At 43.7% G+C, this 27,021-nt stretch overlaps 1 protein-coding gene and 1 non-coding gene across 4 annotated transcripts in view; both read left to right on the plus strand.

Moving 5' to 3' along the window:
- TDP1 (tyrosyl-DNA phosphodiesterase 1) overlaps window positions 1-18,778 on the plus strand; it is an 86,329-nt gene extending 67,551 nt beyond the window's left edge. For all 3 annotated transcript variants that reach the window (XM_078054095.1, XM_078054097.1, XM_078054096.1), the window contains exons 15-16: window positions 9,195-9,303; window positions 18,313-18,778. In XM_078054095.1, coding sequence (XP_077910221.1) covers window positions 9,195-9,303; window positions 18,313-18,386 — 183 coding nt within the window. In that variant the 3' untranslated portion in view covers window positions 18,387-18,778. The remainder of the gene's footprint in view (window positions 1-9,194; window positions 9,304-18,312) is intronic.
- On the plus strand, window positions 12,263-12,366 carry LOC144378915 (small nucleolar RNA U13). The gene has a single exon (XR_013440868.1). It is a non-coding gene; the product is annotated as a small nucleolar RNA U13 (small nucleolar RNA).
- Window positions 18,779-27,021: the final 8,243 nt, after the last annotated feature.

The following is a 27,021-nucleotide window of genomic DNA, read 5'->3' on the forward strand; positions in this document are numbered from 1 at the left end:
TTCCAGCCAGAGAGAACCAGTGCATGTTCTATTTGAGGAACAGCAGGCCATTCCATGTGCCTGGGAAGGGGCTGGGATGTAGGCCATAGGCTCTGAGGTTGGACTCCTGTTCTGAAGGAGACTGGCAAGCAGGACCCACTGGAATTGTACTTTGTCCCACGTGGACAGTAGAAAGCCATCAGTTTTTTAAACAGGATTAGTGATGTCATCGGGCCAATTTTCAAATAATTTGAAGCTTATAAGAGACTTCTCCAATTATGAGTATAATTTAAGTTATATTATTCAAAAGGTACCTGAGGATGAGGGCCTTGTAAATCTCACCAAAATCATCTTCATCACTTAAGCCATACTATTATAAAAATTTGATTAATGATTACTATTACTAGCACCCCACCGTCCTAGCTCAAAGTGTACAAAGTCATCTCTGGCGACTCTTTTACACCCAAATTTTGCTGCCTAATGCTGCTTGATAATTACTCACTTATGGCCATTCCTGCTGCCACTGTCCAGGGCACATCAACTCCTGCTATAGTATCCTCCCACCATGCTTCCCAAGGCAGCCTGCACCCAGCTGCCAGAGTGTCTTTGTAGACTATACGTCAGGTCACGTCACCCACCTTCAAATCTTGTAAGATAGAAGCCAGACTCCTTAGCATGGCCTTCTTTTCTCTTCATGCCCTGACTCCTGACTCCTCAGCCTGACCACTTTTCTCTCTTTCCTGGCCTTCTTGTTCAGCCATACAGAACTGGTTCCTATTATGAGTCAAGCCCATCTGTGTTCTCCAGAGAAACAGAACCAATAGGATATATAGATACAGAGAGAGATTTATTGTGAGGAATTGGCTCACATGATTTTGGGGGACTAGGAAGTCCCAGCCTCTGTCAGCAAGAGACCCAGGAGAGCTGGTGGTGTAGTTTCACCAGTTGTAGAGTCTGAAGGTCTGAGGATCAGGAGAGTTGATGTTTTCAATCCCTATCTAAGTTTGGGAGCATGTCCCAGCCAATAGAGAGCAAATTTACCCTTCCTCGGCTCTTTTGTTCTAGTCAGGCCCTCAACAGATTGGATGATGCCCACCTACATTGTGGGGTCAGAGGCAGTTTGCTCTGTTCAGTCCACCGACTCAAATGCTAATCTCATCCAGAAACACCCTCAGAGACCCCCCAGAGTGAGTGATGTTTAACCGGTCATCTGGTATCTGATGGCCCAGTGAAGTGGGTACCTAATAACCATCATGCCCTCATTCATCAGCCTTAATCTGTCTCAGGAACAGCGCCCCTAAGCCAACCTGCCTCCCCTGTCTCCAGTCCAGGTGCCCCTCCTCTGCATCCCACAGCTTTCTAGAACGTAGGCTCATCACATATCCCTTATATTATCATTTACTTGTCTGTCTCCTTGACTGTGAGCTGCTTTCTCCTAGGGCTTGGCACATCTCTTAGTTGATATTGCTTCCTTTCAGTTCCTAGAGTCCACACTGTCTTTTCTGTGAGGAGAGCAAACGTGGAGAACAGTGGCTGTGGATACCACATGGATTTAGCCCAGTGGATGTTGTGTGTAGTAGGTGTTCAGATATGTTCGTAAGCAATTGCAATATAGAATTGCTCACCTGTCTTGTTGAAATTAAAGCACATGTGCATACACTTAGTCTCTTGGCGATACTTGGAAATGCCAATCCCTGTGTGTTTAGTAGATGTTCTTAAAATTTCTGTATCTGTTAATTTCAGAAAGGTTACTAATGAGAACGTGGTCTGTTATAAAATGAGGCCTTGTGTTTCCCTCTTCAGTACTAGTAAGACATGCCTTTTAATGTTTTCGGTTACAAGTTTGCCAAATCAACTTACTTAATACCCAGTTCTGTAATCAGTTCTCTAACTGGACATCATCCAGAATCCGGTGTCTTGAGATCAGCCCACCTTTGTACTTCTTAGCAGAGCTCCATGTCCAAAACACCCACATTTCTGAGTGATCAGCAACTGGAGTTGCCACTTTTGTCCTTCCCCAGTGGGCCATCCTGATCCTTGGTGTTCCGGAACACTGACTTGAGGTTAGCATTGCAAACAGTTGAGCTTTGTGCCCAGAATGAAGAGTCTCAGACACTGCTGAGGCAGTCACCTAGAAGGCCCCACAGCTCCTGCACTTTCCCACAGCCATAATAAGGGCCTGTCACTCAGGAACCTGTGGTTGCATGAAAGGACATTCTCCATGGCCTGAAAATAGTGGATGGGGAGCCACCACGTTTCATTCATAATAAAGATGCCATTTGAAACCTCTGGGCTTGGTCTGGAAGCAAAGTCTCTGGTAACCAAATATTGATTTGTTCACTTTTTTTTCTGCTTTTAATTGAGTGAATCAGTAAACATACCATCTCAAGGTGAATCTAACTTGCTGTTGTTAGAGCCATTAGCTTTCCCTTTGGGAACACTTTCGGGAGCTTTGGGGATTAATGTGTATGTAGCACTTAGCTATTATTGTTACACAGGTCCTTAAAGACTATTCTTTTGAGGTCTATTATCAATTTATCAAGTATATAATTTTTGTTGGGTTTGTCCCTTTAAGTGTATTTAACTTTTATTTTTTCTTTAAAAGAAACAGACAGAGACAGAGAGAGACACAGTGAGAGAGGGAACATGAGCAGGGGGAGTGGGAGAGGGAGAAGCAGGCTTCCCGTCAAGCAGGGAGCCCGATGCGGGGCTCGATCCCAGGACCCTGGGACCATGGCCTGAGCCGAAGGCAGATGCTTAACAACTGAGCCACCCAGGCGCCCTTGTATTTAACTTTTGGATTAGATTCTAATTCATTTAGGTTCAGAAAAATTTGAATATAGGAAAGATCCAACAATTTCAAAGATTGGTAGTTGCATTCCAAATCTTCAGGCATCTGTGAGTATATCAGGGAGAGGCAAGTTTTCTATTTGAACTTCATGCATTTTGGTGTTTATGGAGCACATACTTTGTCAGGTGCTGACTTAGTCCTGGACTTGAGCCTGCCTAGTACTTTGTGGGCTACAGCTACTCCTGCCTCTGGGAATTAATGTGCATGACCATCTGAGAATCCTAGGTCAATGTCCAAAATGGTTTCCTCCAGACAAGGGTAGCGTGAGCTTTCCTGCGCTTGCCTTAGGGCTGAGGGGCACCTCGGCTCCTTTTGAGCCCTAGTGTGTTTGCCCCTAAGATGGCAGCTTCTCTTTTCTGTCATTAGAATCAAAAATGCTTCAGTCAACTCCATAAGAACTTTGTCTTCAAAAAGTCTCTTTTCTCTGTTCTGATTAAATTCTTTTATTGTTGGGCGCCTGGGTGGCTCAGTTGGTTAAGCGACTGCCTTTGGCTCAGGTCATGATCCTGGAGTCCTGGGATCAAGTCCCACATTGGGCTCCCTGCTCAGCAGGGAGTCTGCTTCTCCCTCTGACCCTCTTCCCCCTCGTGCTATCTCTCATTCTCTCTCACTCAAATAAATAAAATCTTAAAAAAAAAATTATTGTCTTTTGTTGCCAAAATTGATATATACCACAAGTGTTTGCTCTCATCATGACTGGCTGTGGCTGGAAGAACTAATAAAATTCACAGGAGCCACCGCCTTGACCCTCCCTCCCCTCCCCACACCACTTCTGACCACCGGCCATCTGTTGAAGGTACTCAGGGTTTCCCATGGGGCTACATCTGGTCAATACTGTTCGACATGGAGTTTTCTTCTAAGCTTTCATGTTCTCCCGCTCAGCCCCAATCTGGCATTCTACTCCTTCCTCTTTCCTGTCCACATCCAGCTGCCACATCCTGCCTCTGCCCTAGCAAGAGTTTTGCTGCCTGCTGCTGTAGGTCATTGTCTTCTCCTCCCCGGGCTAACTGATTCCATCTCTCCCTCGCTCCCCATCTTGGCTACTGCTACACTTCTGGAGCGCTTTTTGCCCATCTGCCAGGGTCTGCATTCCCCTGACTTTGAACCTGCAGTATCTCCTCTTGGCCCATGAGATGATATCCAGAATCCTGTGAGTGACACAGCAGGGCCCGCCGTGACCTGGACCAGCATGCCCCCCAGCCTCTGTTCCCACCCCTCCCCCCACATCCCCTGCACAGCCAGGGCTCCAGTCACCTGTGAGTGCTTGTTAGCGGGTGGGGGAGGTGGGCTGGGGCACCAGGGGCACAACTGCCACTTACTAGTTGTGTGATCCTTCACCTCCATTAGAAAGTGAAATCATGTGGAAAGAGAACCTAGAAGAACGTGTTGGAGAGATACCAGGGACCAAGGAAAGGAACTCTGGGAGCACACAGCGCTAGAGGAGCCAAAATGACAATGGAGTTGGGGTCCTGCTTATAAGCTGGTAGGCTTTGGACCTGTTACTTCATAGGCTTCCTTTATCTCAGTGTGAAGTGGGGACAGTGCAGTAACTAATAACTTTGTAGCATCGCTTGAGAATTGAGAGTTCTTGCCTATAAATGGTTGAAACAGTGCCTAGCACTTGGCAGGTACTGAGCAGGGAACAGTAGCAGCACCAACTCGTAGATCAAGCAGTTCAACAGAAGGTGGAAGACAGAGGTCAAAATCTTGACCTCACACCCATGGTGATGGGATGCTGTTCCTTTTTCTCCTTCTGAAATGCACTCCACCCCCCTGACACAGCCCTTTGCTTATAAGAAACCCACCCTTCTTGGGCCTCTTGGGCTTACTGTCCTCCATGAAGCTTTTCCTAAGCCCCCACCTGGAAACACAGTTGATCATATGGCGCCTTATAGGAAGGACAAGACAGCCACCTCCCTGTACTTCACTTCCTTGTCAGTCCATCTTTGATTAAGTGTGCTCCTTCTAGAAGGCTCACTGTCATTACCATCTTATCCAGGAAAACTTGATGCCTTGTATAGGGCTTTACTGCTTGAGGATGCTAACTGGATGCAACTAAAAAATAAACGGGCGCCCGGGTGGCTCAGTCGTTAGGCGTCTGCCTTCGGCTCAGGTCATGATCCCAGGGTCCTGGGATCGAACCCCGCATCGGGCTCTCTGCTCGGCGGGAAGCCTGCTTCTCCCTCTCCCGCTCCCCCTGCTTGTGTTCCTGCTCTTGCTCTCTCTCTCTCTGTCAAATTAATAAATAAAAAATCTTTAAAAAAAAAAAAAATTGTATCTCTGAGATTTGGACATGTTTCTTGTTCTCTATGATGGAGCTAAGCCGCTAAACTTAATCCGTCATGGTGATAACAGCTCTTTTCCTCCCAGAGCTGATGAAGGGAAAAGCCAGTAATTTCTCAAGTGTGATAGATGTCCACCCTCTCACCTGGTATTTTATAAATATATTGTCTTAACTGTCTTTTTAAGTATCTGTGCCTGTGAGGGTGCCTTCCTCTGTTTTACAGAATGCCAAGTGATACCACTGTGATGTATAAATAATGATAATTAGACGACAGCTTCAAATTATTTGACATCCAGATTGAAGGGAAAAGTGGTACTTTTTTTTTTTCATATAATACCCTAGAATTTAGATCAGAAATGGCATTCAGGAAAGCGTATTGCTTCCTGTCAGACATGGATGGCTCAGAGCTTCTTATATGTCAAGTAAGACACCACAGAATAGCCATGTGCCAAAGCATGTTGGGGCATCAGATCTGGGCCAGGCCATAAAGACTCTCCATCCTTTGTGATGATTTGTTTGAAAATAACAGAAATGGACTAGGAGCCAAAGAAGAGGGAAGTTGTTCTTATCTGAAACTCCACATAAAGTATTTAATAGTCATTAAATGACATCACTTCCTAACCTCTGGCCTCTTTTCACAAATGTCAAGAACCACGGTTTCCAGAATTTGGCTCCTCCTAATTTGGTCTGCTTTAATATTACCTCTTAAATTTTCGAGGAATTCTTCCTTTGTTGTGGCTCCTGGTGGGTAAATGTGAGACTATTTCTTCATTTAGTTGAAGGAACAGAAGATTAAGAATCAGAAAGGCTGGGTTTGATTTCCAGCCTTACCGCTTAATAGCCATACGGCCTTGGGCAACTATTTAACCTCCATTTTATTTCCTCCCTTGTAAAATAGGAGTAATTTCATCACAAGAACATCCTGGATGTAGGGGCGCCTGGGTGGCTCAGTCGTTAAGCGTCTGCCTTCGGCTCAGGTCATGATCCCAGGGTTCTGGGATCGAGCCCCACATTGGGCTCCCTGCTCGGCCAGGAGCCTGCTTCTCCCTCTCCCACTCCCCCTGCTTGTGTTCCCTCTCTAGCTGCCTCTCTCTCTCTCTCTCTCTGTCAAATAAATAAATAAAATATTTAAAAAAAAAAAAAAAAAAGAACATCCTGGATGTACATACTATACTAATTTACATCCATGTGCGAGTCATTGTTGTAAATGACTTACTGTCAGCATACCATTTAATAGATGAGGAAATTCAGGCCCAGAAAAGTTAGGTAATTCACCTCGAGTCACACAGCAAGTAAGTGATATGCACAAGGAAGAGCATAAGATTATCCTCCGATCCAGAACTTGTTGAAGGTAAGCTGTGAGAAGGAGCACCAGTATTGACTGTTCTGGAGATGGCCCAGCAGCCCTCCCCAGGGTAGGAGGAAGTGGGGGTGACGGGGCAGGCTATAGTGTCCCCCTTCAAGTGCCCTTGGTCTCCCTACCCCCTTCCTCCTCTGCCCTCACATATCCCTGATTTTTAATTTTTCCATCAGTTTCTTTCAAATCCATTTCCTTCCCTTTCCACTGACCCCACTCTCCTCTGAACTCACCTGTTTGTATCTCAGCTTTTGTTATGATTCTGATATGTTTCCCCATTACTATTCGCTCATCCATCTCCCATTGGTGTGGTAGTAGCTCTCGGTCTTCTGGCTCTAACAATTCCCTGTTGGATCTATTTTCATCTGTGCCAGTCAGCCTTTATAGTGGAACTTCTCGGTTGAAAAACCTGCAACTCCTTGCTGTATATAAAAGTAAGGGCCACACACTTTAATAACTGGGGTCTTGTGATGCTGTGGGTTGTGACAGATAACCAACTCAAACAAGTAAGAAATAAGGCAGACATGGAGGGTGAGTCCCTTGCTTCAGGCAGAGCTGAATCCATGGGTTTGGGCTGTATTTTCAGAGTTCATTTTGAAGTATGTGAGAGCCCCCAGCAGCTCAAGGCTCACATCTTACCGAATGAACTCCTGAGCAGAAAGATGGTCTCTTCCCTGACGCCTCTGACGTGGCCAACCTGCCCATCCTGAGTCACTATGGCCTGGGATTGGGCCCAGTTAAATAGGTACAAGCCACAGATACCCATACTGCTTCCTGTTCAAACCTCCTCCATCTGGTTCTCTCCAGTGTTCTCAGCCCTCCTTCTGTGTGTAGGTCATTCACTTCCCATCTGCCTGATGTTACCTGCTCTATGCTTTAACAACTCTGCCTTGGCTTATGCTGGTCTCCCTTGATGTTCTTTCCTGCCATCTCTATTTATCAGAATTATCCCAGTTTCTCAGGGCCTAGCTGTAATGTTTTCTACAAAGCCTTTCCTTATCCCAGAATTGGTAAAAGCTATTTCTTTTCTGTATAGCATTCAGCCGGTTATTACTTACTGCCTTTCGCTGTTTCTCATCCCCATCTTCATCAGTGCTGGCCCTTTCTTCATCGCCCATACCTTTCTATAAGTCTTCATGTGCACAGAGCATTTGCACGTTGATTTATCTAATGGAAAAGCCTGTAGAGTAAGCAGGCAAGATGCCTTTATCCTATTTGTGCAGCTCAGCATTGCTTGAACACCAGCTGAGCACCAAGGCTAGGTGTTGACATGAAAGACATTTTAAGGTGGTGACATCCAGATGCTTTATTCTGATTTTACAAATGAGGAAATTGAGGCCTAGTAAATAAGTGGCCAGGTGTGCCACTAACCATTGTTTTTAGCTACTGGAACATGCATGCTCTTTGCTACCTCTGCACCTTCTGCCTGGAATATTCTTTCCACTTCTGCCTCTCCTAACCCTACTCCTCTTTAAAAGGTCACCTTTTTTTAGGGAGGCTCCTATTGACCATCCCCCGCATCCCACCCCCCCCCATCTAAAATAGGTCTGCTATTCTCTCTCTCGCAGTACTTCTGTTTTTCTTCATAGTGGTCGTCACAATTATGTAATTATTTCACTTTTATAAATGCATTGTCTCCCCACTAGACTGTGTACCCCGTGAGGACAGGGACGATGACATCTTTGTTAACTCTTCAGCAGTCAGTGCCTGACACCAAAGAGGCGCTCAAGAAATAATGTGTTGGAGGAACAGATGCAGGTGTCAGCCATTCTCGCAGTTCAGCGAATGCCAGAGCAGTGTTAGAACCAGATGGCCTGGAGCCCAGATCAGCGTAGCTCCGGCTCTTACCATGTCCTACAGTGTGCCCACGAGCAGCCTTCCCTACTCAGTTATGTGATCATCAAGACTAAGAACTATAGTTCTAGTTCTTTGTATGAGTTCCAAGGACATTATCACTGTTTGATATGTGGGTATCTAGGATATGGAGGATGGGTATGTGTTTAGATGGGTGGACAGAAGGGGTAAGAGACAGACTGACTTGCAAACAAGGTGCTGGGATGATCCACCAAGGGAGATCAGAAGAGGGGGATCAATGTGTGGAGGCATGGGGAAAATGAGGCTTGCGTATTAAGCACTTGCACTGATGTAAAGGTCCTAGAAGGCAGTAGTGGTTCTCTACATCAGCTGAGATACACAACTTTAACTTGTACCCTGGTTAAGATCTAAAAATAATACCCTATTCTGGAGTTCTTGGAATAAACCTTCCATTTTGGTGAGTCTGGAAGAGTTTTTGTTTTTATATTCCTATCACATTATATTGGAACACTTTCATTATACATGAAGGCAGCTTTTATTCTTACACCAGAGTGAGCAGCCTGTTACTATAGCAATATTGAAATTATTTATATACAGTGTCTTCTACACACTCCTTGCAAACTGTACATAGTGGTTAGGAGAAATGGGCTGTGATATCCAAAATTGTTTTCTCTCTTATTTATTAAACGTCTGTGAACTTTGTTATAATTTAATTTTTAAAATTTGAACCTCTTATTTTTAGGAAAGATTAATTTAGGGGAGTTGTAAATATATCTGATCTATCAAACATTGAAAATAGCTCTGAAATAACTTCGGTTTTGCTGTGAGTACCATACAGATATAATTGCTTCTTGAGATCTTTTTCAGAAAATGGGGTGCAATCATAGATGCCCTCTTTGTGTTTGCAGGGCCTGGACAGCTTCAAAGTAAAACAGAAATTCTTCTCAGGGAGCAAGGAGCCAGCGGCCGCCTTTCCTGTGCCATTCGACCTGCCTCCAGAACTGTATGGAAGTAAAGGTAGGGCACACATGAAGGGAGATCATGGGTGTTATGTATGAAACAGAAACAGTGCCCAGAAGAAGCCGTCAGTCTCTCAGTGGGAGATTGGCTCAGGGAATACTTTGGAAATGCAGGTTTGCGGAGGCCCCTTCGCTGCCCTGTCTGGGGCCACTACAGCTATCGTTCTCAAAGTGGTTGGTTCAGGAAACCCTCTGTACTCTTATCATTATTAAGGACCACAAGGAGCTTTTACTTACATGGGTTTTTATATCTGTTGAGAGTACTATATTAGAACTCAAAACCAAGAATTTTTTATATTAGTTTTTAAAAGTAATAAACCTATTATATATATATGTGTGTATATATATATATATATATATATTTTTTTTTTTTTTTTTTTTTTTTTACTATTTCCAGAAAAAGGTGAGGAAGGTGGCATTATTTACAAATTTTGCAGGCAGGCCTCTTTACTATCTGACTGCTGAATTGTAGCTGCTCTGTTGCCATATCCTGTCACAAAGCCTCTGTACACTCGCAAGAAGTGAAGATGACAAATAATGGCTTAATATCTTGATGAAAATAATTTTGACTTCACAGATACCTCCCATCCTCTTAAAGGGGAGATCGCCAGGCTGCCCTAGACTATGACTTTCTTAAGGGCAGTGACCAAGTATTTTTCATAATAGAAAGTCGTTGGAACATTGGTTCAGGTTCATGTTTTTGGAGGAAAGCTGGCCGGCATGAGTGACCAGCTCCATCCCAGGTCTGACCCAGCCCCACAGGCTGCACTTGTCTTAGCGCTAGAATATCTGTCTTTAAAGCAAGTTCACATTTAACAGACTCACACAGGAGCAGATGTATAATCAGGACATGCTTATTAATTTAAAATGGCAAAAGGTCCTATTACAACCAGCATATTTTCCCCTGGAAGGTAGATGCCTACACAGATAGCCAGATTATAGTCAATGATTTTTGAGTAAATTCTGAATCTGAACAGGGAAGATTTGGTTTTTGTTTGGAAAGTTTTAATGACATCACTCCATTAATATTCCAAAATCTCTGATTCCCTAACAGAGTCAGCCCTGCCCACTGGGTCCCTTTCTTCCCTGGACAGTGTTAGATGGGTTCTAGCTACTCCCTTACCCTCACTTGTCCTTTCTGGTTTTGGTGGTAAACCAGATCTTCCCCTTCCAGTGGACCTGTTTCTTCGATGGTATTAACTTTGTCAGATGTGTCCATATAGTCTCATGCTGTCTAGGGTGCAGCTGCCTCTGGTAGGTGACTTTCTAGAGCTATAATCAGTCATATTGATAGTAAGTTTCAGAAGGTGTTCTTTTTTCCTTCTTTCCAATTTATGTATATTGAGTCCTCTAAATTTGTTGTATATTTATGCATCTTCATTTTTCACTAGCAAGATTATATCAGTTTTATCAGAATTTCAGGGAATCTGTCTCCTCCCAACCCCCCCCACCCCCCCCCCCCACACACACACACAAGTGAAAAATAGTACTTTAGAACTAGGCTGTGTTTGTGCCAACCTTGCAACCTAAGTGACCTTGGGCAGTTATTTGCTTTCTCTAGGCCTTAGTGTCTCTATTTGTAAAGTGGGAAAATAAGAGTGCCTACTTCATAGAGTTTGTTGAAAAGAGTAACCAAGATGTTATTTGTAAAGTACCTAACACAGTCTTTAGTGCAGAGTTAGCAGTCACTAAACATTAGCTGTTGTTTCTGTTATTTAGAATATCCAGTTCAGTTCCTGGCATGTAATAATGGACCAGTGTTCATTTTCTCCCCTTCCCCTTGCTGAGCAGAGGATGAAAAGAGCCTAACACCCATGTAGGACAGTCCCTAAACCCACCCAGCGTCACAGGACCTGACGGTGAAAACCTCTCCTTCCACCTTCCAGCTTTATGCTGTACCTTTGTTTTTTCTCCTTCTGTCTGTTCGTATTCCTTTCTTTTTCTTTTTTTCTTTCCTCCTTAAACCTGAGTTCTGAATAAGCTTAGTAGAGGTGGGGACGGAGGACCATGGACTGACTGAGTTTGACTTCCTGTGGTCTGGCCTTGGGCTCTGTACTTTGCACCCCCAGCCCAGAACCTTGGCTGGAATTCCACCTCCTCCACTTAATCCTAATCTCCAAAGGACTTTGAAAGCAAGAATGAAACAGATAGAGGAGCCTTAAAAATATCCTGAGGTCCCTTCAGTTTTGATAGAAAAAGCATTCTCAAGAATTTAAAAGTTTCCAACTGGGTAGTATCTTAGACTCTGTAACAATGAATCTTTTATTTGGTCAGCAAGCAGAATGTTTTCCATTGTTTAGCGAAGTTTTGTGGGTTTATACATTTCCTTTGAAAGATAGATTCAAGAGAGACTGGAGCATTTTATTTTTTATTAGTACAGTTTTACCTTCCACACTGCTTCAGTAGCATGCAGAATAATGCCAGTCACTCAGATATCACCAGTTCATATGTAGCCGGCATTCAAGGGAATCCTACGGACTAGAAGAAAGAAGTCTAAGATTTGGAAAAGTGAGTGGTTAAGAACATTTCAAAAGCACTTTGTTTGAAAATGGTGTTCAAACCACTGTAACATGTATAAGATCTTGTTCGTTATTTTTTAAAATCTGAGGACTATACAGAAAGCTTAGCAAAGAAATACATTGCTGTGAACAAATTACAGTTTATTGCAAGATACCAGCAGACATCCCTGAAACCAAGAAATTGATCAAATAATAAAACAGACAGAGCTGCAGGTACACCTTGCTTTACACAGTACTTGCTGCTTATCTGTTCTCTCCACAGATGTATTACTAAGAACCTGCTGCGTGCAGACAGTCTAGGTACTTGGAATATGTCTGTGAACAAGACAGACACAAATCCCTGGCCTTACGGAGCTGAAATTACTCTTCACCTGAAAAGTTATACCTAACCAAACTCATTTGACTAATAGGACTTGTAGTTTTAAAGGAAATCTTTAGATCCTTTTGTAGTTCGTAAGTGTGATGATTGGGTGTTCACGCCAGTGTGTGACACGCGCCTCCCTCAAATCTTGTTACAACCTCGGCACATTACCCGTCTGACGTTGACGAAAAAAAATCTTTTATAAAGCAAAATCACCAACATTTTAAATCTTATTTCCATATGTCCCACTTGCTGTGTGACCCTGAGCCTGAAAAGAATAAAATAGACCAGTATGTGATCTCTCCTGAGCTATTATATGCCAGAGGCATCTGCTTCGTACTCCCTTTTTAGCTTACATTCTTTGTATTCTCTGATACACTATAAAGCGGGTAAACAAGGTAAGGTTAAGTAAAGCCTATCTTATTTGGACTTAAAGAATAAATTATATGTCAAATTTAAGAATAAGTGAACATACAGAGCTTCAGAGACTTCAGTTATGTTAAATGATCTGGGTTGTTTTTTGGTGTGTTTTGTCTCCTTTTTTTTTAAATACACATGGTAATATGTATACAGTTGGTCCTTGCACAATGTCGGGAGTAGGGACACTGACCCCCAGTGCAGTTGAAAATCTTCATATAACCTTTGACTCCCCAAAAACTTAACTACTGATAGCCTACTGTTGACCAGAAGCCTTACTGATAACATAAACAGTCAACACATATTTTGTATGTTATATGTATTTTACACTGTATTCCTACAATAAAGTAAGCTAGAGAAAAGAAAATGAAAATTATAAGGAAGAGAAAATACACTTAAGTAATGTATGTATATTTATTGGGAAAAAAGCCCACGTGTGAGTGGACCTGTGCAGTTAAACTCACGTTGTTCAAGAGTCAACTGTAGTATTTTTTTTTTATTTTTTGTCATAATTTCAGATTTAGAAAAAGCTCTAAGTACAAAGAATTCCCATATTCTCTTCACCCAGGTTCTCCAAATGTGAATATTTTATAATATTTACATAATCCTTCTTTCTCATGTTAACTCTTTTCTGATCCATTTGAAAGTTGTAAACATGATGTGTGCAATTTCTAAATACTTCAATATATATTTCTTAAAAACATTATCTTACATAGCCACAGTACAGTTACCAAAATCAGGAATTAACATAGATTGAATACTATCATCTGTAGAATTTATTCAGATTTCATCTGTTGCCCCAATAATGTCCTTTATAGCAAAAGGGAAGTTTCAGGTTTCATGTCACATTTTTTTTTTTTTTTTTAAAGATTTTATTTATTTATTTGCAAGAGAGAGAATGAGAGACAGAGAGCACGAGAGGGAAAAGGGTCAGAGGGAGAAGCAGACTCCCCGCTGAGCAGGGAGCCCGATGCGGGACTCGATCCCGGGACTCCAGGATCATGACCTGAGCCGAAGGCAGTCGCTTAACCGACTGAGCCACCCAGGCGCCCTTCATGTCACATTTGTTCATCACTCTCTTTAGTCTCCATTAATTTGGAATAGTGCCACAAGATTTTTGTGCATTTCATGATACTGACACTTTGCTGAGCACAGGCCAGTTATTTTATAGACGGTGAGGGACATTGTATGTTTGATTTGTCCATTGTTTTTTTGTAAGTAGGTCCAGAGTATGCACTTTTGCCAAGAACACCACAGAAGAGATGTTTTTCTTAATGCGTCATATAAGGAGTCACATGATAACAATCTGCCTGATTACTGATGAAGTCAGTATTGATCAATTGGTTAAGGTGGTATCTGCCAAGTTGTATCTTTTGCAGGTTTAGTATATTTTAGAATTTAAGTTTTAAATGTCTAGAACTAAGCTAATTAGCTGTATATGTAATTGCTCAGTAGGAGAGGTCATTAAAACCTACTTGGCACATGAGATATACCTGATCTAGATTTAGCATATATGTAGTGTATATAATCCTCTAAAGTGCTTTAAACCATTGGTTCCCAGATAATGTAACCATTCCCCCTACGGCTTGATTCATTCGAAATAATTCCTTGAATTTAGATAGTACAGGAATAAACAACTTCAGTCTAGACCTATCATAATTATTGCTAAATAGTAGAGACTGATTCATAAAGTATTTATGTAAGGGAAACAAAGCTGATTTAACTTTCTAATCCAAAGAAAATGCAAAAGAAGTAAGTCACTTAAAATCGTTGTTGATATGCTTAATTTCCAAGGACCTGTTTTTGAAAGATCTTTAGAAATGAGGATTTTTTTTTTAATGAGAGAAAGGTTTTTAGACATGATTTTGATCATCTCCTTTAATAAAATCTTTCTCTTTCATAGTACAAACAGAAGCCTGACACAAACTTCCAGCTTAGCTTTTAAAATTACTTTGTAAACAGAAACCTTAAGGAAATCTGAAATTATCAAAGTAAAAAGTAATTTTATCAGATGGTATTGAAATCAGTATTTGGTTTTTAGCAATTTGAATTATACTTCCTCCCACTGGATAGATTGTTCTCTTGTGCTTTTTTTAGTCACAGATTAATATGGGAGATCGTCACAGAAAAGAGAGTTAATGGGTTTCAGATAACACTGGAATCACAATTACCGAAGATTGCATCTCTACTAGGTCGGTAACCCAGTGTAAAATATTTTGGAGCTTTCCTTTGTATTGCAAGCTGGCAAGTCTTTTATCCATTCGTTGATTTCAGAGTAGGCTAAGGTAAAGTGGCATCAGAAATCTTCTCATTAGTTCATCTCTTTGGGATCACACACACGCCATATACAAACATAGTCTGTGCCTGATACAAGGAAAGAATTAAAGGTGATTGCTCAGGTGACAGACAGTGGCTTCTATAGGTAGGATTCAAGTTCCCCTGAAGACAGTGGGAAATGTGTGTATGGGTGTTTGGACATGGGGGTCGAGGCCTGTTTAACACAAGGGCCATTTCTTAGAGGATTAGAGCAAAGAGCTTATTTCCTGGATAAGTAGAATGGGCTATTGTACTTGGGTTTGTCTGGCTGTTGAAAAACCTGATGGACCTACACAGCATATGGAATAATGACAATCCTCACCCACTGTGAGTTGAGAGTAGTGGTCATTATAATATTATAGCAGCTAGCACTCATCAAGTACTTATTATGTGCCAGGAACTGCCATGAGCACTTGACCTGAGTTTATTGAATCCTCACTACCCCCATGATACCACTACTAATATAACCCCTACTTTATAGACAAGGAACCTAAGCACTCGGGTCAACTTGGTCAGGGCCCCATGTCTGCCATGTCCATGACCCCTTTACCGTCGCACTGTGCCACCTCCCCACAGAGAGCTAAGTTCTGGAGTTAGAGATGTCAGGTGCACGCAGTCCTCAACTGACCGACCACAGGGACAGATGGAATAGACAGAGATAAAACCCCTTGGTTGTCCCCTCATCCCCAGCCTTCCTGCCATGGCCTTAATGTTGGCCTCACTGTGTCACCTAGACTGCACTGCCTATTCATCTCCTTGGTGTTGGTCCCCTCCCAGTGGACATCATCTTCTCCCCTGCTGCCACGCACCTCTCATCTTGTCACACTCCTGTTTTAAATCCTTCCATTATATCACAGGAAAAAGCTCATCCCATTTAGCCTCTGATCTCAAACTCTGATTGTGTTAAGATCACCTTTAGAACTTGGTAAGAATGTGTAATGCCTGGCCCCAGCCCAGACGGATGGAAACAAACTCCCTTGAGGTGAGCTCGGGGGAAATGCTCCGGCAGTTCTCACATCAGCCAGGTTCGGGAACCACTGCGCTGACGGCGGTCAAGTTCAGAATAAGCACCACGGCCTGCTTGCTCGTCTGTCTGTCCCCCTGGACTATAAACTGAGAGGACCCCCGCTTTGTCTAGCAGAGTACTTGGCATCTAACCAGCATTCGACAGATATTTCAGATATATGCAGGACTATTTCATGAGGCAAGTTTTTCTTTCATGGGACAATTTAGGAGGATTGCTTGAAACAGGCTTTCATCTAAGCCAGTAAGTGTGAATGCTGACTTCCGGTAATGGTCAAAAGACAACAGTCACAACCACCTCTTACCTTCCTGTTAGCCTTTTTGCGTCTCTCTCCCCAGGTAGTGAACCTTTCAGCCGGCGTGGCAAATGGTCAGCCCGCAGGCAGAGACATTTGCTCATTTATCGAGCAGTGTGTCCAGGGATTTGCCAGCAGATAGTCACCTTCCTTGGTCATTGTTGGCTAATTGTGAGGGAGAGGAATAAATGCAGTGGTGGTCTCGAAGATGCTGGCTGACAGGCACGTGTTTGCATCACAAACCCTGCCTCAGTGAAGAATCTAATAGCTACTGCCATAGCAAGGATCGGGGTGTCCTTTGCCTTGGGGATGAAGTAGAGCTGATGTTACCCAACGGAGCAGGCTGCAGGAAAAGATGGGAGAAGTCCAGCCACAGAAGACCGTGTCCCCCGTGGAAGAGAGCCAGTGGTCTGCTCAGGCCAGTGGGGAGCTGTGGGGAGTCTCCAGCACTGCCCAACCTTCAGCCTTTGATGAAGCGTGCCGCACAGGCCCTGGATTATGGCTCTCTCTCAGCCCTAACAAGCTTGCTTCAGGCTCTCACACCATCTCAACGCCGAAGACCAGAGAACAGGGTTCTGATGACTTGTTGCCATCTTCGGCCTTCTTTCCCCACACATCTGCTGGGTCCTGCTGTTCGCATGCTGGTGCAGCCATTATTCAGCCCCGTGAGGTGTGAGGAGAGCCTCCCTTTGTTTGCCAGGCTGTCCTCCGAGCTGCGCTCTGCCTCTATTCAGGAAGAGGAGAACGCTTCCCCGAGAGCGCGTTGGCGGTGCTGGGTGGCTGTTTCTGCCGATGGTGCCGCGTGGCTGCCTTACTGGAAGCATTCCCCCCTTCAGAGTTGTAGCTCTCCTCCTCTTCGGGCCAGTTATGTGGGGATTGATTCTTAACCCTAGCAACCTATTTACACCCTACCCCTACTATTATGGTTCTTTAGAATTGGTTTGATTCTAGCAGTAGTGATGCATGGTAAAAGTGATTTGTTCTGATTTTTTTCAATTTCTGAAACCCCAGTTAAAAGGGGGGAAAGTTCATGGTTATTGAGCACCTGCAATATGCCAGGAACTTCCACAGGTGTTCTCTCAGTTATGTTTCACAATCCTCCTGAGAGGTTGCTTATGTAGTAATTCCCATTTCACAGCTGAGGAACCCGAGGCCAAGATCCCGGTGTTTTCCCGAGTTTGCAGAGAAGGATGAGGGCAGGACCTGAACCTAGGTCTTCAGTGTTCTCTCCCTTGTGTCCTACCAAGGCGTGTTGCTTGCTTCACCATCGGTCTACAGTCATTATACAGAGACCTTCATGCCTCATCAATTATTAGCCTTAAGGAACAGAACAAAACCATTTCGTGGAGGTGGCCCCAGGCCTCTCGATTATATGTGACCATGACCCGCTGAGAGCAGTGTGTCATCTGTTACTGTTGGTTTCTCCAGTGTTGTAAAAGATAATAGCTGCCCTTTGTGAGGTTCTTTCTCTGCGGGATGCTCTCGGACACTACGTGCATTTATCTCACTTCCCCTCCTGACCGTACCACCGTCAGGTACACAGAAGGACACTGAGGCTGACAGAGGCAAAGTGACTGGTCAATATAAGCAGCAAGCCAGGATGTACACCCTGGTTTCTGCTGGCCTGCTTCTATGTTCACTTGCCTGTTTCTTAGCATGAACTTTTGCCAGTAGCCGCTGTCTGAAATGGGCTGTTGTCTGGGGCTGGTTCAGAAAGGGTTCTTAAGGGGGTGGCTGAGTGGTGCAGTTGGTTAAGCGTCTGACTCTTGGTTTTGGCTCAGGTTGTGATCTCAGGGTCGGGAGATTGAGCCCTGCACTGGGCTCTGGGCTCAGCACGGAGTCAGCTTGAGATTCATTCTCCCTGTGCCCTCCACCCCCATGTGTGCTCACGGGCACTCACTCTCATAAATCTTTAGAAAGAGGAGAGGGGTTCTCAACAATGTGTAAACGTGGTGGTTTTATCCTATCGGGTAAACACATGGGTGGTTTTATCCTATCAGGTAAGTGAATTTTTTGTAATCCTGTTCAAATAAGTATTATACATATGTAATGTGGTTTGTTTGTTTTTTCCCCAGATCGGCCATGGATTTGGAACATTCCTTATACCAAAGCACCAGATACACATGGGAATATGTGGGTTCCCTCCTGAGAATCTTAAAGCACTGTGAAATTTAGGTTTAAGACCTCAAGCCCCAAATAATAGATGTTCTAATTTGTACCGGATGTTCACCCTTAAAGTTTTATGTACACCCCTAACAAAACTCTGCATAGCTCACCCTTGTGAACATGTATGCTGGTTATACTTTCAATGGTCATTAACAGTGTCACTAAAAAATCTATTTTCTTAATTCACTTTTTTAAGCTTTGGAATGAAAGCTATCAAACTCGACAATGTTGAGTATAGACAAAGTCATCCTCAAAGTGAAATATGGAATTTCATGATGGTGTTCGCGCTTCCGAAGTGAAGATTGACTATGTGTGTTGTATTCCTTCCATCCTGAAAGGTGCTCTTCATTCAATTAAAACTTGTCAGGGGAAGAATGTGATCATTTGATTATCACCCAGCCCTCCACTTTGAGTGTTGTCTTGGGGTTGCTGGCCCTGAGTCTGCAGATGTTCCTGGCCTCTGTCACGGAGGTCGGTGTGACTACCCTTCAGACGCACCGAGTCCTACTGCCTCTCATCGTCCTACAGCTTCACAAGGCTTTTCATCCTGGCGCCATGCTGGCTGCCTCTGCTTACAGATGTGTCCTGCCATTTCCTCACCCATTCCCCGGAACAGATGGGTGTCTTTCATCCCCCTGCCCCCAAGTTTCCAGAAAAGACTGCTCACAGAACCATATAAAATCACAAGTATCTTACTTGCAAGGAACCCTGAAGGTAACCTTATTTGGTGCCTTCAGTTCACAAGCAAGGGAACAGAGACCCAGAAAGGTTTAGGATGTCCCCCACATCACAGCTGGTTTGGGTCAAAGTTGTGAATGTCTTCGCTTTATGTACGTATGTCCTTCATACTTAGGAATCACGTTCTCCTATGATGATGTAGACCTTCTTTTCTACATGAGGCTGATTTCCAGTTTGTCTCCAGCCTCTCTTACAACTTTGAAGTGTTGAATATTAATTTTGAAAGATTTCTGAAGATAGCTTTTCGGACTATTCTTCAGGCCTACAATTTTCACCTTAGGACCTGGCAGGGCAGAGCGGGGGTGCTGTTGTAGAAAAGTCTGGGAAGACAGCTGCGGACCCTCCACCCTTCTCCTGTCACAAACTCTGCTTTACCTATTCTATATTTTGGGATTCTGTAAAGGGTATTGTCTGGGATTATGTGTGTGTGTGTATGCATGCTCGTACTGCTTTAAAAGTTGAAAAGCCACTGAATTATTCATCTTACCTGTGTAGTGAGCTGGTTAAACTAAGGCTTAGACCTTTCATGACCCTGCCTTCTACTTCCCAGAACATGCAAACCCTCTATCACATGAGCCGGGAAGGCAGTGGGAAGGCGTCCGGGGCTGGCCCAGGGTGCGTGCCCAGCAGTCTGTGTGTCCAAAGGCCTGGCAGGGGACCCGAGATTCTCCCCAGTGTGGTGGTCCCATCCTGGGTGGGGGTGGGGCAGCACCAAGGAAGCGTCTCACCAGTGTTACCACGATGGTGAGCAGTCTTCCTGCTCTGCAACAGGACTCAGAAAGCCTGGGCTCTGCAGGGTGGGTTCAGCCACTCGAGAGGACAACGGCAGATCGACAGCAGTCCCTGGGCAGAGTCGGTCACACAGGTACATTGTTCATCTGATCCACATCACTGCAGAGTGGTTTGGAGCTCAGAGCTGAAGTCAGACTGCCAAAGTTTGAATCCCAGCTCTGCCACTTACGGCTGTGTGACTAGACCAGGTTATTTAACTTCTCTGTGCGTTGGTCCCCTCAATTGTAAAATGTGGGTGGTGGTGGTAATACTCCTCACAGAGGATGGTGGAGAGTGGTGAGTGAATGCGTGAAGATACTCCAAGCCTGCACAGCATGAGAACCGTCCAGTGATTGTGCTTGCCGTTGCTACAGTTGACCCATTAGGATTATCCTCATTTTCCTGATAAGGAAATCGGGACTCAAAAAGGTGAAGTGATTATGCAAGGTCATACTTCTAGAAAGTGCTCTTACCAGTATTTGAACCCAGGTCTGGCAGCATCCACGGTTGGTTTTCTGCCAGGTGGCCCAAGCTCCCAGGCAGCATGGTATGTGACAGACAGTTTTTACCCCTCCGGTGTATTGTGGACACTTTTATAGAATACAGAATCGGGTGCTTGGATGTTACAGCACTGTCAGATTACAATGGAAGTTTCTAAATGCTTATTTTCTGTACTCCTCACAGACCAGTTCTGGTCCATGGGCCATACTTCTAAGTAACATCCCTCTACACCCAGTGGGGACCCAAAGGGGCCCATCTGGAAACAGACAAGTTCTGTAGAATGGGTGGCTAGGTACATCAAGGTAACATTAGGGGAAGCCCATGACCAAGGGTTATGCACTCTGGGTGTCCAGGCCCAACTGCTCACAGCAGACTTCTGTGCCCCTTACCCTGGTCAGCATGGGCTGGGGGAAGGCAGGCCAGCATAGGGTCATAACATGAGCTTTCTGGGCATAGTTGATCGCACACATGGGAAACTGCCCCAAGAATAATCAACATGGGAACCCAAAAAGCAAGCAGTTCTGCCCCATCTGGTCCTTTTTTAAATGGAACTGAATTACCCAAAGTGCTACAAAAAAGCATCATCAAACGTGCCTGCTAATGCTTGAGGAAATTACTTCCATTATTCCAGGTTGGGGTTTAACAATTATTTCTCCCTGACTCGAGGAGCGCTCACCTCACCCTTGTGTCTGCAGGTAGCTGCCTGCCATCTTTTTATTTATTTATTTATTTATTTATGTAGCGTTCCATGATTGTTTGTGTATAACACCCAGTGCTCCATTCAGTACGTGCCCTCTTTAATACCCATCACCAGGCTAAACCATCCTCCATTCCCCTCCCCTCCAGAACCCTCAGTTTGTTTCTCAGAGTCCACAGTCTGTCATGGTTCGTCTCCCCCTCCGAGTTCCCCCCCCTTCATTTTTCCCTTCCTAGTTTTTTTTTTTAAACGTATAATGTATTATTTGTTTCAGGGGTACAGGTCTGTGATTCATCAGTCTTACACAATTCACAGCGCTCACCATAGCACATACCCTCCCCAGTGTCCATCACCCAGCCACCCCACTGCTGCCTTTTATCCTTTTTTCCCCCACCACCTCTTCCTGCTTCAGATCTGGACACACCAGCCAGTGACTGACTGTATACATGCTGAGGGTAAACATCCACATCACAATTCAACTTCCTGCCGCCTCCTAAAGTTCTATTATAGGAGACTTACTAAGGAGCGTCTCAGCATGCGGACAAAAGGAACTGCTGCCGTTTTGGGGAGTTTTCTCTTGATCTTTGGAAAGCTTACCTAACATTCTTTTACAGAGTTGGACATGTAGCCAAAAGTCTAAACGAGATCTTCATACTAGATGAATTTCAGCAGAATATTCTGAATGAGAGTTTAAGAGTCCTAAAACATTTTAAGGCAGAAAATTGTCAGTCCCTACATGTAGCAACTTAAGTCACTTGCCATTTTGGCAGGAGGATTCCGTGTCCCCTCCACCTCCCACATACTCCTATGAAGAGAGGAATGGGTCTTCCACCAGCTGCTTTCGTGGGGTGAAGGAGGGAGAGGTTTTTAAAAAAAAATTTTTAAGATTCATTTATTTTAGAGAGTGAGAGGGAGAGAGAAACAAGCAGAATCTGCCCTGAGCTCAGAGCCTGGCGCGGGGCTTGGTCTTACAAGCCTGAGATCACAACCTGAGCTGAGACCAAGAGTTGGGCACTTAACCCACTGCGCCACCCAGGCACCCCTAAATTATTTTTTATCACATTCCTGAGAAAGGCTGCCTGGTTTTAACTATAGTTGGTACAAATCGTCCTTAAAATTCACTGATTTGGGAGGCTGTATTTTTCCACATATTGTAATAGCGAATGTTTCCTGAGCTCTTCCTATGTCTTGACTCCTGTGCTTACATGCTTTACATTTAAGCCTCACATTAGCCTTCCGTGAAATAATATCCATAAGGTTCCACGGTGGAGCCCAGCTTTGTTTTCCTGGGTTCTTATGTAGAAGTTAGTTCTCCTTAATAAAAGTTACATATGTGACTTCCAACACATATGGTTTCTGTATCAGATTTGGTATGCTGAAAATAAGGACCTTAGATTCCATTTTGTCACAACTTTTTTCCACATAAAATTAGTTTACTTTCTAGGGAAATGACATATTAGTCCATTTTGAAACCATTTTTGGATGATCTGGATATTTGGTTCAAATCTTAGGACATTTTACTTCCTCCCTCGTAACTGAAAAATCAGAGCTGTAACCCCTTCCTTGAAAGTACTTGGTTTTGACTGGTGAATACCTCAAAGAAGAAGGTTAGATAGGCATTCTTTATTTACATTCATAAAATGTAGTAATTGTACTGATGAATGCTATTCATTATGATGACAAAGTATGATGGCAAAAATGCAGGAACTCAATGGCAGAAATAAAATCGCTTAAATATTATATAGGATTAAATCTAAAATTCTGTTGATAATGTGCTAACTACATGTATGCATGGATCCCACTATGACATTTTTGACAAATTTTCCAAGTTTAGTAGTTCACTTTTTTCAAGCAATATCCAGGCCAAAAAAAGTACTATAAACAAAACTACATTTTCTTACTGCATTTTTAGCAGCTAGTAAGTTACAGGTCTGAAGTGGCTCTTACAGGTCTTACGGGGTAATGTGCAGCCATTTGCTCTTGGGAGAATGCTAGCAGTGCCCACAGCCAGAACCCAACATGGAGACAGGTGGCCACCTCTGAGCCCAGACCCTCTACTGGTCCCCGTAAGAACACTGACTAGCGAGTACGGAGCACGTGGTGTGTGCCAGGTAATGTTTGTGTTTTCTGTGTATTAACGAACCAAATCATAATAGCCCAGTGCTATTACCACAGCCATTTTACAGATGGGGAAACTAAGATTATTTGTCCAAAGTCACACAGCTGGCAAGGGCAGAGCTGGGATTTGAACCTGGGGAGTACTGCTATGAGGAACCAGGCACAAGTGTGGCAGATGTTCCCAAGCTCCAGCCAAGGAGCGGGCCTTGCATCCAGGATGTGTAACAGTAGCTACAAAACCAGGTACACCTTCATCCACTGGAACAGCAAATCCTAGTTGGCATGACCGAACCAGCTCTGGGTCCATAAAATCAACCGCTAAATGCTGCATTAGCATGCAGGCCTGAGTCACTGATTTATTTTTTTTATTATTTTTTAAAGATTTTATTTATTTGATAGAAACAGCGAGAGAGGGAACACAAGCAGGGGGAGTGAGAGAGGGGGAAGCAGGCTTCCCGCTGAGCAGGGAGCCCGATGTGGGGCTCAATCCCAGGACCCTGGGATCATGACCTGAGCCGAAGGCAGACGCTTAACGACTGAGCCACCCAGGCGCCCCCTGAGTCACTGATTTATTAAAGCCAGAACCTCACCATGGAACTGGTTCCTTTGAAGTGTGAGCATCAACAGCTGAAGACATTGCCATGTTAAGTACGTTCTGTTAACTTCTCTGACTGAAACCTGGTGTTTCCATGGACTAGACCTAAAGCAGAGAGCAGAAGGGATTATGCCAAGTGTCAAAAGAGAAGGCAGCATAGAAAACGCTGAGGAGCAGGAGGGCAAAAGGCAGCCGAGGAAATGAAAGGAGGGTGCCTCATGCAGTGACAAGGGGTAGTGAGCAGACATGGGGCCAAAGCAATGCAAGTCGGGGTAAAGACAGAGTTCTAAGCAAGTCCATCTCAAGTACGCTCTGTTCTCTCAGGCCTACCAGAAGCTCCACTGAAACTTTAAGGCATTGTTCCCTGGTCCCTTTGTGGTGAGGTTTGCAGAGCACTCCACTGTGATTAAGAACCTGGAAGGCATCTGGACCAGTCTTTAATACACAGGGAAACTCAGAAGGGAAAGGTGAGGGATAAATTGCATCCATAGGGAATTTATTAGATATAATCAATCATAGGTAACTATATACATCACACTGTGGGGCAGGTGACACCTCATTTAGGGAGGGTAAAATAAAACTCAAGGTCACAACTAGTATGTGTTCCCTTCTGGCCCCAAGGACACAGATGATACCACTGTGCATGCTCTTGGTAGCTCTTTGCTCATAGGTCCTTTAGAACTTAACATTATGGTAGCTGAATGCTGATTTTGTTTTCTTCAGATAATTGACATAATGAAAATGTAAAAGCCCCTACATATTTGCTATTCAATAACTTTTCAATATTTTTATGAAAGAATACATTAGGATGCTTTTACAGCTACAGAAGTCAGATTAATTAGGCATAAACAACAAAAGACTAACAGAGTCTAGCAAATGCTGGAGCCAGAGGATCATAACATAACAGTCTCCAGGTCCAGAATATCCGCTTTCAGGAATATGGACGCCATTCTCCAGCAAGCTTTCTCCACCCGGAGGCTGGAGATAAATACCCACCCCACTCCAGGATCTCACGTTACTTCCAGGTGGTTATTTAAAACAAACAAACAAAACACCTTCTTTCCCAGTAGCTCCAGCAAGTCCCCTGATGCACCTGATTGGCCCAGTTAAGTCACCTGTCCATCCCTGGTACAAGCACTCCAGATTAGGGGACTGCCCCTCATGAGAAGGGTACAGGGGTGGAGTCCTCCAAAGACAAGTGGAAAATGCCTGAAGTCCACTCCAGAGCAAGAAGTATCTCTAGGTGAAGTATTAATAGTGTGCCAGAGGAACCTTTTTATGCCTCTTCCTTAAACAATGTGTGCGAGTGTGCACATTTTATTTAAAAGCGAATGTAAACCAAGAAGGAAATTTTTAAGTCCAAGTTTCTCGCAAATTTGCATAAATACGTAAACCCTTGTAATGAGTGTGCTAAAGCTGATTTTTCAAACTGCCAGTCAACATTTTAATGAATCATGAAATCAATTTAGGAAGTCATGACCAGCAGTTTTCAATGAAATCTAGTAGAAAAATCTGAAAATACTTGTAGCACAAAGTGAGATGACTATTTCAATTTATATATTTATGAGTGCATTCAGGATTACAATATATAATGTATTCCTTCCCAGGTTTGCTAGTTCAATCACGCTGAGTGAAGACAGTTCCATGGATAATGGCTTGAGATTGACAAGCCTGAAATGTGACTCAGCTCCAAGACACCCAGGACTCAGAATTGTCTGATCCCAGCTCTGCTGTCCACACCATGAGACCTTAGGCAAGTCATGTGATGCCTTTAAGTCTTCATTTTCTCATCTGTTAAGTGGGGGCTCATACCTATCCTATCTCATGGGATTGTTTTAAGAATCAAATGAATCAAATCAAATCAAAGGGTGCTCTTAAACACTGGCAAGAACTCCATAAATCTAAGTTGTAATGATTTTCATCCTCAAAGTAAAAGTGCTTGGGATTGGCAGTCTCTCTCTGGGGCACTTAGATGGTAATTCAAGTGTAGAAAATAAACCCATGTCTTTGAAAAATTAGCATTTTCCCACAAATATTGCTTCTAAACTACTTCATGAAAGTCATTTCTGGAAGACGGGTAGGTTTGAGTCCTGGCTGCAGCAGGGTAACCAGGATTCCACAGAAAGGGGACCGTATTCACAAGGAAATCTGCCTCCCTGGACCCAGTCTCTCAAACACTCTCAACAACTCCATAGAACTGACCTGCAGACTTCCAGTCCTAAAAGTCCTGGATCCACGTTGCCCACTGCCTGTTGGGTGGGACTGAGGAGTCCATGTGAATGTGAACCCCAAGGGTGAGTTGGCACTTTACCCCTGGAGGAAGCCCATTTTACAAATGAAAAAACAGGCTCAAAGAGGTATGGGAACCTGCCTAAGGTTGCAATCTTGAAGATCATGACAGCAAGCTCCTGCCTCCTGAACTCTGATACCAGAACAGGCTCAAGAGATGGGCATCTTTAATTATGCTTGGATGGGCAGAATCCACCTTTCGGTAGAAGAATGGACTGTGTGGTCTCATTGAGCCACTCAACACCTTTCTAGAGACAGCCTGGGAACACTTCTAAAGAGCCCAGCCTCTGCCTTGCCATTACATTCTTCTCTGGCCCTCCAGGACACACTTGGCAGTGGATGGCCTCTCTCCTTGGTCTCTAATTCCTAATCTTGGAGTGGCACCCTGGCTCCCACTCAAAGTAGAACTGGGTGGCCTTAAAAATGAGTTCAGGAGTGAGGAGAGGGGATTGGCTGCATGAGGGAACTTTTGGGGCAACAGAAATGTTTCTATCATGATTGTGGCATTGGTTACATTTTACAAAACCCCTTGAATTTATACACCAAATTGGTAACTTTTCTTGTAAATGATAGCTCAATTTTAAAGTTGATTTTTAAAAACTCAAAGAATGCACAGGTCAGATATCCATTCATTTGTGCAAATTTTACATTGAAAGAAAAAACTAAATTGTTGAACTCTAGTTAGTTATACATATGGCTGAAGGATTTAGGGGCAAGTAGTAATGGGTGCAGTTTACTTTGAAATGCATAGAAATAAGGTGTATTAATGGATAGAGTTATGATAAAATATAGGAAGACTTAACTGTATAATCTAGGTTACCACTATAAATTCTTTTACCTTTGGAGTATGTTTGAAAATTTCATTTTATAATGTTGTGGGAGAAGCCACATAACTTCAGGTTTCTGGCA

The sequence above is a fragment of the Halichoerus grypus genome, chromosome 8 (genome assembly GCF_964656455.1).
Source record: "Halichoerus grypus chromosome 8, mHalGry1.hap1.1, whole genome shotgun sequence".
Lineage (NCBI taxonomy): Eukaryota > Metazoa > Chordata > Mammalia > Carnivora > Phocidae > Halichoerus > Halichoerus grypus.